At 40.1% G+C, this 21,678-nt stretch overlaps 2 protein-coding genes across 3 annotated transcripts; one reads left to right on the forward strand and one right to left on the reverse strand.

Moving 5' to 3' along the window:
• The first annotated feature begins 110 nt into the window (after nt 1-110).
• On the forward strand, nt 111-6,791 carry vegfd (vascular endothelial growth factor D). 2 transcript variants are annotated; one of them, XM_080458282.1, is made up of 8 exons: nt 111-838; nt 2,210-2,423; nt 2,533-2,653; nt 4,138-4,207; nt 4,298-4,425; nt 4,532-4,647; nt 5,428-5,593; nt 6,364-6,791. In XM_080458282.1, the coding sequence occupies exons 1-8, from the start codon at nt 731-733 to the stop codon at nt 6,380-6,382; spliced, it is 942 nt and encodes a 313-aa protein (XP_080314408.1). In that variant the 5' UTR covers nt 111-730; the 3' UTR covers nt 6,383-6,791. The 2 variants fall into 2 exon arrangements, with proteins under 2 accessions (XP_080314408.1, XP_080314407.1); XM_080458281.1 differs by having other exon boundaries at nt 605-838; nt 2,207-2,423; nt 6,364-6,651.
• A 5,664-nt stretch (nt 6,792-12,455) lies between these two features.
• Nucleotides 12,456-21,306, reverse strand: LOC308125357 (gastrin-releasing peptide receptor-like). The gene is made up of 4 exons (XM_080489038.1): nt 20,984-21,306; nt 15,540-15,891; nt 14,512-14,625; nt 12,456-13,734 (listed from the first exon to the last, which is right to left on the reverse strand). Exons 1-4 carry the CDS (start codon nt 21,289-21,291, stop codon nt 13,471-13,473), a joined length of 1,038 nt encoding a protein of 345 aa, XP_080345164.1. The 5' UTR covers nt 21,292-21,306; the 3' UTR covers nt 12,456-13,470.
• Between the last annotated feature and the right edge of the window lie 372 nt (nt 21,307-21,678).

The following is a 21,678-nucleotide window of genomic DNA, read 5'->3' on the forward strand; positions in this document are numbered from 1 at the left end:
GTTAGAGAGGTCTGGATCACATTTAAAACACATGTTACAGCTCTTTGGCTTTGTGCTCCAGGAGGAAGGACACCGGTTGGGGATTTAACAGGCAGGGGACTTGACCACTTGACAGATCAACATTTAAAAGACAAAAAACAAAAATGGGAACATAAGCTCGAGGTTCTGTTAAACTGAAACAGGAGAAGGGAAGACCGGCTTTGGGAAATTAGCCTTACAAATATTGTAACAACTGAAATTAGAAATCCATAGAGGAGTTTCTTCAGATCATCCGGCTACAGTCCAATAAACATCTCATGGGGCTTTAATCCATCTGGACAAAAGAAATCACACAGATATTTTCAGAAAAAAAACTTGAGCTCTTTATTTTCCGTGGTAATTTCAAGCTTCTGACTTTTAGTTGCCTCATTATTCAACTGGACACCTCTACTGGTTCTGCATCAAAGCTTGAGGGGGAAGAGGTGTGTGTGTTTTAAAGACGCCTCTCCATTTGGTTCGCGGGTGTCTGGGTTGCCGTGACAGGTTACGTCTGGCTCAGACACACACACTTTTCTGTGCAGCTGAAAGAGCAAGAGTTTGTGTTGCACATACCTGCTCTGGGAGGACTGAACTGAGTGTGTGTGGTCTGGAGGACTCAGCTGTTCTGACTGCTCTCGAGCTGCAGTGAAGAAAGAAGAAGAAGAAAGACAAGTTTATCCCACTTCCCAGAGCGAGTGAGCCGAGCGAGAGGATGAAGATGAAAGGGACCCTGTGCAGACTTTCTTGCTTGATGACTCTGGTGGTGGAGCTCAGCTGGATAAATGTGGGCCACGGCGTGCACAGGGAGGAAGGAAGTAAGGTAAGGTTGGCATGCAGCCTCACATGTGTAAATGTGGCTCCTGGTTATTGCATTAAAATATACAACGAATCTACTGACTAAACTTTTCACTGCCATCTATGACATCTATACTGCACATTTTATGTAATTTAATACTAAAGCTGGAGGGTATTTAAGAGCTTCTGGAGCTTCTTCTTTTCTTCATCACCTCTTAAAACTCACACTTGACCAGATGCTTCTCTCGCAGCACACACGTGTTGGCTGGATCTTGCTCTCCAAACCAACTCTGACAGTACTCATATGTGCACTTACATGTGAGTCGAGGGGGGAATTATGTCAGCCGGCTATCGTCATGAGAGTGGCAATTAAACCATTTCACCCCCTTCTGTCCCATTACTCCAATTATATTGGTTATATTTTCACCTATTTCAGCTCCAGATTTAATTTTTTATTTTTATTGATTGAACCTTCCTTTGAGCTCCTGGCAACCTTTGCTTGGGCATGTCTGCACTCTGTTTCTCATTAGACGGTCTATCTAGTGGAAACCTCCCTATTTTCTGTTGTTTGTACTCAGATTTAAGTGGAAGCAGTAGTCAGAAAAGCTGCCCCACCCACCCTTTAATAAAGTTGTCTAGAAGAAATGAAGCAAACCCTGTGCAGTCCATGAGCTCATATAGCTCATATCCTCAGGTAACTAATGCCAATTTTCTTCAATGAAGGAGAAAGGTGGCTGCATTTCCCTAACAAAGTCCGATCCAATTCATACAGCTTTAATTTATCCTGCTTGCGTTTTGCTCTCGTTTCATGTCACTCTGAGAACTACGCCCTTCTTAGTTAGCGTGATATTTAGTTTTATGGCTTAATACAACCCTTGAGTCACATCTCTTCCGTGTGGAGAGAAGCCAAGGACAATCTGGTATTATAGCTCACTCTGAGAGTTAATAGGAATCAGCATGTGTACAATCAGCATGTGTTTTCACACGAATAAAGCTGTTGCCGCTCTCCATAGAGTTGGCACTTAGGTGACCAAAACCCCCTACGGCCTGTCAATGTCATTGTTTAGGTGCACTGACACCCCATCGTACTCCAGAAGGACTCCTGTGCTGCATGTGTTTTGATGTGTACCTGCTCAAACACGCCAGATTAAAATAAATAGCAGGTTATCGGCTTTCTGAAACATTTAGGTAATGTAATTCATTTCAATAAAGTTGGGGTGGCAGATATCTTAAATGTTACAAGAAGCAGTTCCCTTCTTATCCAATATACTTTCAATAAATGGGTCTAGTATATTAGATGAACATGTAATTTGAAGTTGATGCTGAATTTGGAACCCACAAATACCAAGACCTCTTTAGTGAGACCGTATGATTTGAGCGACTGTAATCCCAGCAGGTGATGAAGCAGTGGGAGAGGAAGGTGCGGTCCTCGTCCAGCCTTGATGAGCTGCTGAGACTGGCAGACTTTCCTGACTGGAAGCTGTGGAAGTGTCGCTTGAGATTTCAGCAGCCGGAGACCCAAACGGAAACCTTCTCATCAGCACCGTTGATGGGGTCTCACCGCTCTACACGCTACGCTGCTGAATCCTACAGCCTGGAGATACTCAAAGGTTGGATGACTCACATACACTCTGGATGCTTTGTGTGAACGTGTAATTTTATGAATTGCCTTTTGAATACTGTTTTTTTGTTCCTCTCTCTCTCTCGCTCTCTGTGCAGCCATAGATGAAGAGTGGCAGCGGACTCAGTGCATGCCCAGGGAAACGTGTGTGGATGTGGCCAAAGAGCTGGGAACCGAGCCCTCCATGTTCTTCAAACCGCCCTGCGTGTCTGTGCACAGGTTCGTTCTTGATTAAAAACCCTCATTCAGAACGGATGCAAAGCTGCGTTTCTTCATTACTTCATGATGTTTTCAGATTTGGTACTCTTAAAGTCAGAAAACACTACTATATACCATTCTCAGAAAATTGTAGTGTGAGTGGATGTTACAGAGTTTGTCCTTCCTAATCTTGCTTCAACGGCGTCTCCCTCTGGTGCATTTCGTGATGGAAGTTGTTCTCTCTCTCTGGACCTGCGGGTCAGTGGTGCTTCTGGTTGCTGGTTTGTTTCACGGCACATAGCACCTTGAGTGGGCCTGTGGATGGGTTAGTCTGTTCGGTGTCGCCCTGGGCCTCAGTTTATGGTTCCCGTGCATGTCTAATGATTGTTCACATGCTTGAGGCACTTTGTCTCATGGACTGACCTCAAAGCGCTGACTGTTCACATTGCTGATGCCGACGGATTACATAATTTTGATAACTTTCTTCTATCAGACCACCTTGTATCTGCAGGTTCCCAACAGCTCATATATTACGTAAATAACCATGGAGGGTTAGGGTGAACAAAGCAACCTCCTCCATCGGTTAATGATCATCACTTGTTGCGCCGAAACCCAATATTGCTAAGATGTGGAACTCAGATTAGGAGTGAATTAAATAGTAGTTTTCACTACTTTTGTGCATTTGATCAAATGTATATTTATATAGTTTGATGCAATAAGAAGCACACTGGTACCATCGAGTGAAAGTAAGACAATCTTAGCTAAAGTAAGAAGGGTGAAAAGTGTAAAACAGTGTTTATGCGATTCGAAGAGGTGTATATTGTCATGAGTTATCGTATCCACGAATATTACAAACCCCACGTAAGCAACATTAACTCAATACATAGCACAACTATTTAGTCCTGCACTCTGTAAATGTCATTAATTTTCTATTGTTTGAAAGAAATGTCAGAAAATGTTGACGTCATCACATCACTTCCCTGATTTAGGCTGTGCTTCTCTTGCGTCATCACTAAAGACCTAAAGTATGACTCTAAGACCAATACAAAAGGAAAGAAAAATTAATTAGATTGATCTGATAGTCAAGCCTCAGATTCAACAGTGACCACGGGTCCACAATGTATCAGCTCTGTGATAAACTGTTCAATCTAACACTTCAACTGGATAAAAAAAAAAAAAAAAAGGCTTTCTTGCTGCACTTGTTGATTTATGCCAGTAAAATCATTCACTATGATAGCAAACACCTTATTCTTCTGCCGAATCTTTCACACATGCCACAAAGAGGCCTCATACTTTAGGATGTAGTTGTTTTTTGCACATACATTTAACTTTTCCAGTGTGATCACTCTGACATCATGATCTGACATAAAGCATGAAAACCATCACTTTCTCAAATGAAACTGCATTAGCTTCACGAATGTTTTATTAATAATATAATTTAAACAGCCTCGTTTAGGTGATGTACGACACTTTGCCCTGATGTGACGATGTTTTCCTCATGACAGGTGCAGTGGCTGCTGCAACCAAGAAAGCGTCACCTGCCGAAACACAACTACTGTATTTGTTAATAAAACTGTGAGCGAACACACCTCAGATGACAAACTCTCCATCTCTTTCTTTTCTATCGAACACTAAAATGCTGGCATGTGTGTGTGTGTGATGTAGGTCCTCAGTGTGATCCCATTCAAGTTTGTGCCAGAACCTGTGCTGGTAAAAGTAGCAAACCACACGGAGTGCAAGTGCATGGAGCCAGCAATAATCCGGCGTAATGCTCAGCCGCACAGGAGCAGCGGGTGAGTTCAAATTCAAAATTCTTGTTTCTCTAAAATTGGTAGAATTGTATTTATTTTTTGTCACTGCTTTAATCCTACTGCTTTAATCCTACTGCTTTCATGGCAGCTGCTCTCTGATGGATATGCTGTCTGAGGCGAAGGACTCCAGGAGACTTTGTGCAAGAGGGTTGATTTGGGATTGCTCAACAGACAGATGCATACCTTACCCCTCCAGTTCACCAGGTGTGTCTGTCTGTCTGTCTGTCTGTCTGTCTGTCTGTCTGTCTGTCTGTCTGTCTGTCTGTCTGTCTGTCTGTCTGTCTGTCTGTCTGTCTGTCTGTCTGTCTGTCTGTCTGCCTGCCTGCCTGCCTGTCTGTCTGTCTGTCTGTCTGTCTGTCTGTCTGTGTGCAAGCAACACTGTGACAGACCATCAGATGCAGAAGGGCTATAAGCAGGGTGCAATATGGGCCAAACATACTGAGTGTATCACGTGGGGATCACAACAACAAAGGACTAAGTGGAGGTTGAAACAAATATTTTATAAAAACACACTTTCAGAAATTATTGTATTATAAATGTTTTGATAATATATGACTAACAGTTACAACGGTTCCAGGCTTACTTTTCAAAGTGAAAACCTCATACGCATATCAACAATTGCAAGTGCTTGGTTTTCACATTTTATTAAAATAAATTTGTAATACAAGTTTCTATCTTATTCCAACTTTAAATTTTACAACTCCATTATGTTTTCTTATTGGTGCTTCAACAGTTTTGTACTCTATCGACACATTTCACGTAAAATAAAAGCAAATTTCATTTGCATCCTTTATGTTTGACACGTCTATCAATCATCTTACTGCTTTATACAACGTAAGGTAGCGGAGGGATTGACCGTGCCACTGCTTAGAACTATATAAACGTGTGTTGATGGTTTAAAATGTTTAAATTGTTCATACTGTGAGGTGATTGCTGAAGTTCGTCTCTTTAATGTCAAAATCTGGCATTACCTTGTCCTCTCAGAGCTTCCCCTCAGCACATGGATGCCGGACTGTGAGATAGATGCGGAGCGCTGTGACTGTCTTCCCAGACCTGAGCCCACTCTCCAGCAAAGAGCGATCCATCGCTGTCACCTCAACTCGTCCATCTGTGGCCACCGGCATCAACATTTCGACCAAACCTCGTGCAGGTAGACCACAAGGGAACATTTCTGTTTAGGTGTTAGCCAAAGATCAATGTTTGACTTGTGAAAGCTTCTCCCGTCTCTAAACCTGCACCTGGAAATCTACAAGTTCAGTAGCCTTGAATGACTCTTCTCACCCACCTCACTCTCAAACAACCTTTAAAATTTCTGTCCTTTTCACAAAAGACCAAAAAGCACTGAGACTCTCTTGTATTAGGCCTGTGAATGTAGCACAGTGGGCCGCTCAGCTGCTTTAAATAGTTGTGTTGTAGGGCCAATCTTTTTAGTTCATTTAATGCTCTTTATCTGGAAGTTTCTTGATGATTCTGTTTTCTCTCCTACATGAATTCATTTTTTTTCTTTTCTTCATTCCGTTTGTTAAATTATACTTCATTTTGATAGTTTGCTTTGTCCTTTTCTCATACTACCTCTTTCTTTCCTTTCTTTCCCTCTATAAGTGAGTGGTTTATACACTGGAAACCTTCCAGCCAATCACGGCGATTCCCGATCTTCACTTCATATGCCTTCAAACTCCTAAAAGAAAAGAAAAAAAATTAAATGTCAACAGGAATATGTTATGGAGAATTTATACTCTGTGAAACTCCCCTGGAACTTCTTTGGATAACCTAAATAGAGTGAGCTTGTTCTCAGACTCCTGCAGAGTTCAGTTCCATCCAGGGTGAAGGCTGGATGAGGACAAGAATCTGTCTGCAGAAGTATATCTAAATTCACACGTAACTTGTTTTTTTTGTCAATAATCCCACTTTAATTCACAGATGCAGATGGCTCAAGTAGAAGAAATTAACTACGACAACCTGCACGCCAAGGATGTTTGGAGGCAGAAAAAAGAAAGGCTCATAATTTATTTACCGTTCTATTTATGCTGATCACTTTAACTAATGGTGCGACTATGATGGTATTAACTCACATGACCATGGTAATTTCTTTTTTTTTCTTACATGCCTAGCTATTTTTCAATCAATGTTAAAAGTGTATAATTTGTACATTTCTGTTCTTTGTGCACTGAATATGTAGTTTATAATAAAAGATTATTTTTATAATTGAAATTTCTACAGAATTGTTTTATATTTTTGGTTTTGCTCAATTTTTTTGTGAACATTTTGTCAGTTATCCAAAGTTATAGCTTTACAGATTTATTTTCTCTGAATAGAAATAAAGCAAAATAGCTGATAACAGACCCCATATACATGCAAGTATTTATTCATTCACTCATTCATTTTCTTCCGCTTATCCGTTTCCGGGTCGCGGGGGTGACAGTCTGAGCACTGTCACCCAGATCACATCGCACCATTTAAGAACCTTCCTGCAGGTGGTGAGCCCACAGGAAGTGCCGGCGTGGGACACGAACCCACTACCCTGAGATTGTGAGTCTCATGCTCTACCAACTGAGCTAGCCAGGGGACCCTACATGCAAGTAATTGAGCCTAAATGCAAGTATTGAAATAAAGCAGATTCTCTCAACAATGAATACTTAATTCTGCAATATAAATCACTTTATGAACTGAAGGCATGTTATTCCCACAAGTAAAAGCATTCCCGATCTTTAACAGCAACTTAAATAAAAAATATTCACATGTCTCAAACTGTAGTCAACACCCACTAATAGGGAACACCAACTGGGATGAGGCGGTCTTGAGACAGGTTAGTTTTACCCTACTGATGATATGTTCATGCAATAGTAATCCTTCTCTGCTACGTACTACGTACTGCTACAATATATAAGAATCTTGATGCAATCTGCCAAAAAGTCTTTAACCTGGACAAAAGAGGAATTTTACAACAAGACGAAGAACCTCAGCGAGAAGTGACTGCTACACAGAGTCATGATTTCGAAGCTGTGGCCATAATAAACGCCAAGCTCGACACAGAGTCGTCAAAAGTGATTTGAATTCTTGAGCCGGTGTTATTAGAGAGTAAAATAATATAAGCTTTTTCCAATTGTAATAAATGGGCTGCACTGCTGTGTTTTCAGTGTCAGAGTACAGTCATATATTTAAATGCAGCCGAGAAAATGTAAAGCAGCTTCCTCAGAGTCAAGAAGCAGGCTTTAATGGCTGTGCGTGTGCGCTATTTTTCTGTTAGCCCAAAAGGTGTTCGCTCTGGACAGGATGTATACTGCCATTTACCTGATGTTGGCTTGAACATTTTATGTCGCTTGGCAACCATAAACCAGGTGTATTATAATCAAGGATCAACTCTATTGATCCATCCATCTTCCAGTCTGCTTCATCCCTCTGAGGCTTGCGGTGAGCTACTGAAGCCAGAACAAAAGGAAAGGCACAGGTCACCAGTCCATCACAGGGTAAACACAAATAGAGAAGAAGTCAAAGTGTAAAGACAATAATGCTGAAATAAATCCACCAAACACAACATCTGGGAAAGGGATTTTGTTCACAAATGTGTGTTGTTACTATGTTCTTGAATTAATGTATTGATTTTTTTTTTTGTGTCCATCTGAATTCCCTTCCTCAGAAGAGCTTATCTATGAAGGGCAAACTAGAAAGCGTATTATATATGACCTTTTTCCTTTTGTTAACACAAGAATTGATTTGAAACTTGTAACATATGAGTCAGAGTTCTTGGGTGAATAAATGAAGGGTGCCGTGACTGAGCCCTGCTGTGGGAGGCTTGTTTCCTTCAGCTGAAACATTGGATGTGAAAAAGCGCTACTGTAACTAAGTCATTAAAAAACTAAACAAAAATTGGTTTTGCTTAGCGCACATTAAAAGCTCAAAATGATGTGGCTGACCGTGTTGAAGTTCCAAAGTGTTTTGTCTCCCTCTTGCTGCAGTTTGTGTAGCCAGTGCTTCACACAGCAGAGATCATCCGTCTTCTGTACCGACCGCTTTATACTTACTTAGATATAATCTGGTGAGGGCGCAGAGCCCATCCCAGCTGACTGTTGATGAATAGTCTCATCACATCATCGTTAGACCCTGGAGCCGAGGTGCCATGAAAAAAATATGTTTTGCCAACAATCGTTGGGAAAAGGTCAAATTCATGTGTTCTTTGTTTTCTAAATGTCGCATTGAATCCTTTAAAGTGTCACTCATTGGGCCTGTACGTATTCATTTTTGCAAAAGCATAATAAGCTCCAGTAATGTAATCATTTGACCATTCTACATGAAATAACATACTAACTTGCGAGAGATGCAATACAAAAGTAAAAGATTTTTACAATCACAATGAATGTGCGGCATTGTATGTACCCTCGATGAATGAGTATGACGACGTACCATCCACTATATCTACTTTTATGAGTAAACTGCACAAAAAAAAAGGTTTCATTTCCAAGAAATGCAGTCCTATTTATGTATTATTGAGACTGTCCTCCTCTGGAAAACGACCAGAAAGGTCGTTTTTACATGCCTCAAATTACGACGAGGAGTTAGGTTTTAAACGCGACCCCCTAGCAGGAGCCTGCCCACCACAGGGTCAGGTGGGATCGGAGCTGGTGCACACCTGCCACCCTCAAGGGAATAAAGTGCTTTAAAAGATGAATGGATGACTTTTTCACACCAGGACTCCCTTGAAGCCACATCATCAGTGCAGAGAAAAGCATGTGGATAATATGGAGCAGACACTGAATGCATCCACCTCTGTCACAAACTGTGGTCAGGTTCTCTGTACGTCTCCAAGGTAATCGGGGGGGGGGGGGGGGGGGAGCAACGACATTCTTTTGTATATGTGGTAACATCACATTGGATGAAATGCTTGTGCCATTTTACTCCAATGCAGCACAACGGTTGAAGGGGGACTGATTGATCCTTTTTCAACCTGACATAAAAAACAAGAGGTTTTACATCCATTACTTTTCAACAGGATCCCGCCGCCCCACAAAAAAACCCTTACTATTGCTGTGTGCTTCAAAGAAAAATGTATCTTTCAGATGTTCCTAATCCATAGTCCAGAGCTGATTCAATTAACATTTTCATGAAATGAAACAATTTCTTGCATATACTTTACATTTCAGTCACTGACTGGGAAAAGACCCTCATGCCCTGGAAAAAAAACAACATAATATTGAAGATGGATAAAACACGAGATAAAAGCAGGGTTGCAAAAAAATGCCCACAGTGGATCTCCTCTATTCCAACAACACCTGCAAAACACCCCCATCATCACCATTAACAATGTCTATCTGAAATGACACATGTCCTATGAAGCAAAAGCAAAAGCCATCATGACATTTTGAGACCATTGATGTCATTGAGCGGTTTTCACTTGTGGTTCCAACCAAACAGAGATCTATACTTCCTTATTGAACTGTCACGACACCTTCACAGACCCTGACCTTCAGAGTGTGAGTACAGGACGACCGGAGGTGTTTTCACTTTAGTTTGAAGAGAAGGCCGACAAGATACAAGATGAACTTGGAACAAATGTCTCAGCGAGAGTGACAGTTGACTGACGAAGCACAGGGAAGACACAAAGGATGAGGCCACATGAGACCTGGAACAAGAGGAGCGTTAGTGACAAGGTTGAGTCACTATATGGGAGAAGCAGACGAAACCAGAGCATTAACACTCCGCTCCATGAATATAAACATGAATATGAACACTAAAGCTCGATGTGACAATATAAAAAAAACAGACCTAACTTGACTGGAGCATAAAAATACAAGAATATATTGAGTGTCACTTGTTTGTCCTGATCTAAACCGTCGTAGATGGTGGATGGTGTAATATCCATTTAGGTAGTTTGTATTTGGGACACGTGAAATTGAGGGTCAAAAGAAGAAAATAAATAAAGAAGAAAGAAAATAGAAAATCATTAACAAAACATCTGTAGAAATGGAAAAATGTAATCAATAGAATAATAGGGTCACAAATAAACTGTTCTAACAAATATTTTGTGGGCAAATTAATGGCAATGCTGCTCTATCATCTGCACCTTGTGAGGGTGTGTGCGTAAACAACGTCATTTCACTGCACGTCTCATATGTTTCCTTGGTGCATACAGTTGTATCTAGTATTCAATCTCCAGGACCCTCAGTCTATTCCTCGAAATTGCTTTCTGCTCCAGCCACCCTTGTGTTCCTGCTCTGGTTTCACCTGCTCCTCCAATATAGTGAATCAACCTTGTTAGTCATTAAAGCAGATATTGAAGAATTTTAAGCCCTGTGACTTGACAACAACGTCCAGCACCTATAGTTCACTTGTAATCCCAATGGTATGATCACCAAGTGACCATTCGTCTCCTGCATCTTTGAGTGCGGCTCAGTTCTGAGCCTGTGGATTAAATTCAGTGTGTACTTGTTGTTTCTGAGGCAGCTGGATGATAAACCCAACTTGCCTCTCGACAGTGTTGGTTTTTAAACATTGTTTTGAAGGAACAATCTGCCAGTATCAGAAAGCAGCAAGTTTGAAACTTTAATATTAAATTTAATCCAAACCATCTGAAATAGACTCTATAAAGCCCTCATGGTGTTGTCCCTTTTGCAATGAAAGTAGTATTGCATATTTTTTGCGACAACAGTCTTAAATCATTTACAAAAGGCCACCTGGCCTGTCTGGCAGCACGCGTCGCTGATAAGTCATCAATGATTATTAACATAAACGTCTCAATGAGAACAAAAAGAAAAAGGAGTAAAAACCAAAATGTAAGTAAACTGCAAACCTTTTGCTTATACACACATGAATCCATGGGCTCACTATTTAGACACTTACAAAGAAGCAAATGGTGAATTCAGAGAGAGAGAAGACTTTTCCTAACAACAAAAATCTACTTTGGGACTCATAAACACTGTGTTCACATGTTTTACAGAAACAATGAATGAGCTTTTAAGAAAAAAGGCGTGCTATATTTCTGAATATCTGAATAAGTAGTTTGGCCTTGTCAACATCAGATTTGTGTTTTGTTCCACTTGCCAAAAACCAGATTGAAGACTAAAAGCAGAGGTACCGTACAGCAACTGCAGTAAAGCATTGGCTGATGATAAAGTGAATATGTGTTCATGTCGAGATACTAACATCTCCTCAATGTGTTAAAGCGTTTAAAATATAGAAACGATATGAAATGGGTGAGTTCAATATTTTATTTCTGGGAAGCCATGAATGTCTGTATTTGTGAATCACTTTTCAAATGGATCACGATATTACAGGATAATATAATAACGATGCACTTTAATCACACACTAACGTGCTTAAAGGAATTAACACGTCACTGCACCATGGGGCTTCTCACTCCTTGCCTCATGCCTGAAACCGTCTGAGCCTCTTGCAATAAAAGGCAAGTAGACATCTATTTATAACCTTCCTTTCCGCGTCACCTTCACATTGTTCACACTACTACAGGATTTCAGTTCCTTTTTTTTTTTTTCTTGAAGACCTTAAAAAAAAAAAAAACATTTTTTTCCTGTGAACTACCACCTTACTTCTCATCTGAATGTACAATTTTCAGTTGTGATTTGTGTTTGTTTTATCCCTCGAGATACGATAACTAATCCTTGTTTATGCTGCAGTCTTTTCCCCACAAATGGACTGTGACATTTTAAGTGAGCAGACGAGACTATGCAAGACACAAATTTGGCCGGGCGCTCCACACAATAATCAAACAAACTCTACCGAGACTGACTTATTACGCACACACAAAACAACCTTCTGGAATATTCTCAACATGTGTCCCACTCCAAATTAGGACATCGCTTCATGCTATGTAAAGTGGTGCTCGTAAATAAGGTGTTTGAAGTGCAGGATAATAATGACCAGACACGGTGTAGCAGAAACACAGTCAATAAGACTTGGACTTGTGAAATAACTTTAAATCTGAAGATGTGCTCATCAATTCAGCCACCATTTTTATGCATCTTTAATTATACTTGTTGAACGGAGACACGAAACTGAGTAGGTTTTAAAACGGCTTGACACGGGTAATTTAATTAGGCAATGCAAATAAATTATCACAAACAATGAAAAAAGTATAAACATACATGACATAATTAAGTGCTAATTTTACAAAAAGGATTTAAAATACACTCATTATTCCCAACTGAGATAAATAAAACATCTTTGAAGGTACACGTCCAGTTTCACACTTCACACAGTAGCTTTTTAGATATATTGCTCACATATAGTGACAAAGTGCAGACAGATAAAAAACACAACCCAACAACAAATACAACAGTTTTTCGGTGGATATCCAACAACATAGAAACACCACAATTTAAAGGTCATTCGGCAAAACATCAGCAAAGTGTATAGGGGTTTACCACCAAAATGTTTTGTAAGTGTTATGGAAATAAATTCAACAGTGAAATAGGTTTCGGTAAACAAGTGTGAAGGTTGCAGCCATTTTAAACTATAAGGATCAGATATTTCAAATTACAAGCAATACACTAGTAGAACAGTTGTGCTCGTTAGGATTTCATTTGTTGGATTTCTCTCTGTTAAAAGCACCTAGAAATGTTGTGTTTGGTGCTGTATAGGAGTTGAATTGAATAGTGCCAGGCAGCAGAAATGCCTTTAGGGTCAGGGGTGAGGCAGGTTGGAGATGCAATGTGGTTCACTGAGGAAGAATCACCCTCTCACACTTTAAAACCCCCGATTTATAACCTTAGAGGCATTTAAACAACAAATATCCTGCGAGGCAATCGTACAATATGAGACATTATGCAAGAATCTTGTGATCAAATAGATTAGCAAATACACCGATTTGAAATGCATGCGCAATAAAGCCTTGACAAAAACTCGTTTTTCACTAGAGACTTTAACACCGTTTCAAAACTACAAATCAATTCAGTCATCAGGGGATCAATGCAATGAAAGGCTATGGTTTCTCCAGACATTGAGCTGTTTTCTTGTGTAAAAACCTGAATAACATGTACAGAGTGCTGCTCTCCTCTCTCACACTGAGCGCTCCTGTTAGATCTGTCTGCCATTGATCATGGAATGACTTGCCACGGAGTGATGAGTGCTGCGCACAGACGTCACCCGTGTGTTGTAATGAATCGGACTTGACAGGGAGCGCTCGGTGATCATATACCTGCAGCAACACAGCTGCTGGTTGAACTGCTTCTTGAAGCTGTTGCTGAGGAGGTAAAGGGCAAAAGGGTTGAGGCAGGAGTTGGTGAAGGCCAGGATACGAGCCGCGACGCTGCACACCAAGTGAGGAAGTGAGGTGTCCACCTGCAGGGAGAGACAGAGGAAGGAAAACTGTTTCAATAGAAAAATAAATAAATTCCTGCCTGGTGAAGGCAATGGGGAAAAATAATTATTGTGGTATTTCTCATCCAGACACTTTGCTTCATAACTTTTTGCTTTAGTCATTAAGGGCTTTATTGTGTCCCAGTGCAACTTTAAATGTATGAAGACCTCCATGTTTTAAAGGGACATCATCAACTAATACTTAAATAATTGATTTTCTAGGTTGTATATCAGTGATCTAAGAAATAATGAGGCTAAAAACTGCTTCTTCTCTGAAGCTATGAATTCCCGGATGTCCTCTGCAGGTTGTACTACTGCGACTGCATGCAGCGACTTCATTTAAAGTATGTGTTAAGTTTGGGATTGTTTTTCAGGTTCTTATCATTAATATTATTGTTAATAAAATTATCAGATATTAGGACAAATTTATTTAAATTAACAAACTTAATTAACAGCGTTAACGTTAGAAAGAAGTCAGACTGAGAGCGAGTTAGAATAGAATAGAATAGAATAGAATAGAATAGAATAGTTTATTGTCATTGTAGAAGTACAACAATATAAAAAGACAAAAACAATGACTTCTCAAATATGAAGACTGAAACCACTCAAAAATCACCGGTTGTGTGTTTTTGAAGATATTGTCTTATCAAATTGAACACATCCATTCCTGTATCATGTTTTCCCCTCTGGTAAGCCGCACAAAATCAACACAGAAATCAATAAATGAAGAGCCATACTGTTAGGAAGATGAACAAGTACCTGGGAGTAGTGATAGGAGCGGTATAAGTAGATGACGTGATTGGGTAACCAACACATTGCAAAGAGAGCAACAAACACCAGCACAGTCTTGGCCAGTCGCTTTCTGGACTCGACCTGTTGGTGAAAGAAAAGAAAATTTACAAATAAAAAGCAATGTTTTGAAAATGTACAAGCTGAGGCTGAAGTCAAGCCTTTCGTTCTGGGAATAAGAGGTTTATGATGGAGGGAAATTACAGCTCACATGCCATTCATGTTTTTCAGTGTGACTGTCAAAGTTTCCATGAGTTGTAAGTTACTTCTCGCCTTGTATATGTTATTTTTGGTTTCATGGTTTGTCCTGCTTTATTCTTGCATGTTTCGAATGTGCTTGTGTTTCGTGTTGTTCTGGTTTATGTTTCTAGTTATACTGCCCATCGGGTTTCAAGTTTCCTGCCTGTGGTCATGTAACCCCTCCCTCCTCTTCCACGTCTAGTGTCTCATTACTCTGCCCTCATATCCTCCTCTGTCCTCCATCGTTTCTCCCGATTCACCTTTGTTGTAGTTTTGACATTGGGTTTTTTTTCCACCTCTGCAAAGTTAATTTATTCTGGAGTTTTACAATGAAGATGGACAATAAGTTAATCTTTCACTTAATAGATGATTAATTTGAACAACTTTTTGTCCTAATGAGACAATAATTTAATTCATCAGTTTAAAAAAATGGATGGAAAAATGTCCTTGGATGTGTTTTGGGGGTTTTGCCTTTTTTTGTTCTCTAAGCATAATCATGGGAACATATTCCAGTTGGTTGGCGCTATAACTTTCACCTATATAAGATTGGTTGGAAATGTGATATATATATATATATAACACGATTTAATATGGAGCCACTTGTTTTTCTCTCACGGCGAGAAATCTCCAGTTCGAATTGATGGTTTCGTGACGTCTCCGTGTCATGTTTGGTCTGTGGATGTACTTATCGATTAGTCTTCCAGGTGTTTTCTCCATCATGTCGTGACCTCAGTATTCCACACAAGTTCACCACTCGCCTGTCGTTGGGCGTGCACGTTTCCCTCCACAGGCAGGTCAGAGGCGCTCTTCAGGAGACTGCGAGCAATGAACGTGTAATACATGGATATGACCAGCAGGGGAATGATGTAAAATATGAGGAAAAAAGCCATGGAGTGAATCTGAGGGTGCAGCTCTCCTGCATGGGGGTAAGGAGCGCAGGTGACGAAGCTCTCATTGGTGGAGGTGATGTTGAAGGTGTGAAGGTCTGAGAAGATAGCCTCGGGAATCGCCAGGATCAGAGACACGAGCCAAATCAGTGCTGCACGCAGGATGATGCTGGTAGTGGTCATCGAAGTTTGAATGTCCAGGGGTTTCACGATGGCTCTGTACCTGATAGATAGATAGATAGATAGATAGATAGATAGATAGATAGATAGATAGATAGATAGATAGATAGATAGATAGATAGATAGATAGATAGAGACAATTGTTTGTTTTGAGCTTGTTTCCTGTTTCATTTGTACGCAGATATTATGCTCATTGTCCTGTGCTTCACTTCCTGTTTTCTCACTCACTCACTCACTCACTCACTCACTCACTCACTCACTCACTCACTCACTCACTCACTCACTCACTCACATCAATATTTATGAAACCTGATGGTACCCTGAATATCAATTCACGAAAACAATAATGATTAAGACTCTTAACAAGTTGAACTGTAGAAACACAAACAAAACCGTCTTCATTACAGTCTAGCTGCACTTTTTCTCTTTCCATGCCATAGACCGTCGTGGCTTCTGCCTCTACCCAGAGCACTAATATGACTAGTTTCTTTTATTTTAAGCCTTTATAGGATATCAATTGAAATATCTTAAACTGAGACAAAATGTTGATTTTTTTTTTTGTTGTTTTTTGGTAATTAAAATCAGGTTGAATAAATGCAGATGAATGCTTTCATATAATTAAATAAATCTTTAGAAAAATGCAAAATTTACAAAAATTATGTAATATTTCACAATTTAGAATTAAAACACTTTATTTGCATGTATAGAAAAAGGTCTCACGAGCTGTAGTCCTATTCTATTTCCTACATGGTGCTAATGCTTTGCAGTTTACTGAAATGTTTGCTCTCTATTTGTTTTTTGTTGTCTTGTGATGTTGCCATTAAGAGTTCAAGAATGCACACATTTTATTGAAGTGAAACATTTTCTCTACTGTTATGTTATTCTTTCATGTTTTGTGGCAGCTTGATGGCGTTACTAGTTTTCGATATTTAACGAAGAAAGCAGATTTTGTAAAAAAAAAAAGAACTAAAGTAAAGAAAAATATTGTAGATTATCGTTATAAATCATTCATTGTAGGTCAAAAGCAGTGTAAGTAGTATGCTAACATACACAAAAACAATACATCACAGACCTCTGACATTAAAAAAAATATCTTCAAACACCTAACGCAGAGGAAAAACACATTTAATGAATACAGAAGCAAATGAAAAGTTGATATTAGAAACCAAATATAGTCCAATCATTCTGTCCTTTTCAGCCTTAGAAGGGTTTTACAGGAGTATTCAATCAAAGCGGCACCAGGAGCCTCTTTTCTTCTCATTCTGCTGTCCTGCATTATGAGTAGATGGGTCTGGATCAATTTCTTGTCCAATAGATGCAGGAAGCATACATTTATAATTAGTAGAATATATTATGTGACATACAATGCATTTTAGAAAAAAAATAAAAATCAACAATCACCAGCCTCCAGATGGCCATCTTTCCATCGTCCCACCATGACTGCGACAGCACAGATGGAGATCAAATTCTCAAAAGAAATGTTAGAATGCTCAAAAACTAAGTTTCAATTTAACAATTACACAAAATCTCTGCATTAGACCGGTACTACTGTTCAAGCCATGGACAACACTGAGTGATTTTGTTTTGTCTCCTCAGGCCGAAATAAAGAACAAACCCATCGAAAAGTGTGCACACGCATTTTTTCTCCCCATTACTAGGAAAATGAATTCCCCCATGTGTCATTTCTAACTGTACTAAACTATGACACATTTCCATATCCGGAGCCTAAACTTGAAAATACTACAAATAATGTGTGAATCCATTCAATTGTGGTTCTGCTTCATCCAACTTAGAGTTGAGAAGAGTTGGAGCTGATCCCAGCTGACGACGGGGAGAGACAAGGTACACATGGTACAATGCGATCTCTCTAGCACAGAGCAAACATTGAGAAACAGTCATTCACACACAATTTAGAGTTACTAACTATCTTTGGACTGGGCAACACGAAAACATGCAAACTCTACACAGAAAGGCCCAACCCAGGCTCAATCCAGGGACAATCTTGAATCAAACAAACTGCTAAAATTATGTCATGATGCCAAATAAATGGATGCAAAATTGATTTTTTTTTTCTTCACATTCATATAGCATTCTACAGCTTGAGCAGTCTCAAATTTACATGATCCTTCCCAGCAAAGGCTGCCATACAAGGTACATGCACACCAGAGCAGCATGAGGCTCAGTGTCTTGAAAAAGAACTGCTAGTCTTTGTGAATGCAAGTTGACTCACTCGACTAACTGCTAAATGGCTGACCCAGTTGGCATGAATATATTTATATTCAAGGTTGAAAAGATATCGCATCACACTCTTTGCTCATTTTCTCTGAATACAACTTGAGATGAAAACAATTTAATACCTGTTGGATGGATTCTTTTCATTCGTTTTTCTCGTCTTGGGTATCAGTTAGTCGATCACCACCACTCCCTATATGCAGAACACAAGCTGTATGTGGATCGTCACGATATGTGCAGGCCTAATTTTATTAACAAATGCAATGCAATTCCACGCTCCTGCTGACCATCCTGCACGTCGCACAGCCCTGAGTGTGAGAAAGGACGTTGTCTTTTACAGACTCTGTTGCGATAATGTCTGTCAGTCAACACGTGACCAATCAGCGTCCAGATTGGACATCCAAGCAGGTAAGGACATGTCAACAACAAAGAGGATTTGCGTGTCTGAAGAAGACAGTAACAGATGGCTAATGAAAACCGAAGAAGTAATGTTAATCACCCAAGCAACAAAATGTCTAGATCACATTTTATTTAGGAAATGGCACACAAAATCAATGTCTGCGATGGCAGTGAAGATGAGGCTTATAAATGATTGTCTCTGCTCACTGACATAATCCTCTTCAAAGACTCTCGTAAGGACATTGGGCACTGTTACAATCAGTGACTCTAGATGATAAAACACCAATGATTGTGATAAAGCTCATCAAGGACATTGTCAAATTTGTGTCTGAGGACTTGCTCAATAACAGTGAGAAAGATACTTGGTAGCCTGTGTGAGGAGGTTGTACAGTACAGCCTGGGCGACCTTTTCTGAGGTGCTGTAAACTAACGAGACCGCAGAACCCTGAGCGCTGAACTAATTTAATTGGAGCAGATGCCATAGAAATTATGAATGCTGCACTCTCAAGTGCAGTAGTGTAAAGAAACATGTCATTCCATTTCATTTCATCAATGGAAAAAGGTCCAGCAGATCATCCAAGGGAAGGTGGAAGAGGAAGCCCCTTTAGAAGGCCTGCCAGAGAGAGACTTGGTCTTGGTCTAACGGCTACCAAAACAGCCAAACTCACCTCCGTCAGAGAAGTAAGGTAAAAGAGTCTTTTGTGCAGAGAGTGCAGTGAAGTCTTGTTCTCAACCGTGTCTCGGGGAGAGAACAAATTCTACCTACAAGCCTCCAATGAAAGCAAGGAATCAGTTCAGTCGCCCTTCACCAGTAATGACTCTAAGCTTCACGATAACAAAACAAAAAGGTTGAAAAGCAGATTTGTGATAGTAAGATTTTCAAGGACAATTCCATTGATTAAGTTTTTGTGTTTACCAATACAACATGATCTGCTACACAACTACGTCACAGAAATGACGAGGCCACCGGTGACTAGTGTTGGCAGGGGAACAGGTATCAGGGTCAGTTTTTCTCTGAAAAACCGTACAAGTACGGCAGCACACAGGCTTGGTGTGACATTTCATCGAACTCATGAACTCGTGGCTGAATTGCCAAGCGGAATGCAGGATGCGGTCCATGATGAACATTATTTTAACTCACCCATGATGATTACATGAGGTCAGTGACGATAAGACTGTTCTGTTGAAGCACAAAGGAGAGACTGAAGAAAAATGCCCAGCCATACACAAGGACTTGGAGAAGGAATGAAGTATGCAGACAGGTTGCAGGTTGGGGGGGAATCCCAGCAGTTTATTAATACATTCCAGGCAACAAAACAATCTGATTCTGCTGGTTCTTCGGTTGTGTGGATAAAACTCTGCATTACCATTACAGTTAGAAGCTAAAGAGGGATGAGCTTGCCTCTTCTTTCATCTGTATCTGTATCTCAACAACAGGGGCCAGTGGAGGAAGGAGCAACAACCTCGTTTAAAGAACGTTTCCGCTTTTTGCACCAATATGATCTTTTATAAACAAAATTATTATTAACTTATTGATTTTATATTTTTTAATCAGGGAAAAGACATCAGAGACACATATTCAAATGTAAAGAAAATACTTTGAAAGGATGAGATCCTATAGGGGCAGCATGTGGGTGTAGTGGTTAAATGCTCACTTCATAGCAGGTAGCAAGAAGGTACTCAGTTTTGCATCCAAGGTATGTTTGGGGGGCTTTTTGAGGGCGGTTTGGTTGTGTGTGTGTGTGTGTGTGTGTGTGTGTGTGTGTGTGTGTGTGTGTGTGTGTGTGTGTGTGTGTGTGTGTCAGTTCAGAAGATGAATGGATTGATGGCTGGATGCACATATTGACACAATGTTGAGTCAGTTCCTCCCACCAATGCAGCCAGCAGCATCAACCCTGAATTCTGTGCTTATGCCCATTTATGCTTGTTCCTTTAATGCAGATTTAATGCACTGAAACAATACACTTATTGCAAATACTACTCGTCCTATTCCAAATAAAGAAAATAAATTTTTGTTTTTTAATGTTTCATATATTAAACGTATTTATTATTATCATAAACTCAATGCAACACAAGTTAAAAACGCACAAATATTATAGGATTATCCTAATTTTATAAACAAATGAGGCTTTAAGATGTTTGTATTTAATGCATTGTATATTCTGACGACTGCAAACATTATTTGAACCTAGTTAAGCAAACCAACGTTTTATTGTATTATGACAGATAATTTCTGATAATTTTTATGGCTCAGGAGTTCATTTATTGTTTCACACCAGCTGACAGCCCTGCACAGAATTGGCTCTGCCGCGCGTAAAATTCCACTGATCAATACGCAAGTTAATATATTTGCTCACACATCGCATTCGTGCATAAGACCAAACTTAATGAAAACCCAATCTTCAAATGCAGGAAGAGATTAATGCAGGAGCCAATAAACAAAGCATCCCTGACTTTATTACGTTCAAGTTTTTTTTTTAAACGAAAATTAAGTAGTATCCTACCTGTCAGCAGAGAGGGCTGTGAGCGTGAATACAGACACACCAACAGATGTGAGCTGGATGAACGGGATGATTTTACAGCCGATCCTCCCAAACAGCCACTCCTCTGTCAGGTAGCGGCTGGCATCCACCGGAGCGCAGGTCACCAGCAGTAAAACATCTCCGAGCGCAAGGCTGGACATGAACAGATTTGGCACATTGCGGATGGATTTGGCAGAACAAAACGTCCTGATGAGCGTGATGTTGCCAATAAGCCCCAAAACTATGATGATACAGTAAACAGAAGCGATGGCCAGCCCGGTGTACCACATGGTCCGCGCGCACTCAGAAGTGAGGCGCCCCTGCGCGACGCGCTTGGTTACATATACGCCACTTCTCTCCCACCGTCTACTCGAGGGATATTTTGAAAGCTCCTCGGAGAAGCATTACACGAAATGTGCGGATAAAGGGCTGAGTGAGGAGTCCCAGCGGTGGACGCTGCTCTGAATGACACTATGAGTCCCAATAAAAAAAACGATCAATTGTCCAATGTGTGTTTATTATGTTGGCTTAAGGATTATAGGTGATGAGGGGCGCAGAGCAAACTCTGCTGGAAAGTATGGACGATTGTTTTTTAGTGAAACGCCTGAAAAGAAAATAAGCTAAAATATAAATGCATGGCTTTGTTTTTTCCTGACTTACATTTGATGAATGCTGCA

This window comes from Lipophrys pholis (assembly GCF_963383615.2).
Source record: "Lipophrys pholis genome assembly, chromosome: 2".
NCBI classification, from domain to species: Eukaryota; Metazoa; Chordata; class Actinopteri; order Blenniiformes; family Blenniidae; genus Lipophrys; species Lipophrys pholis.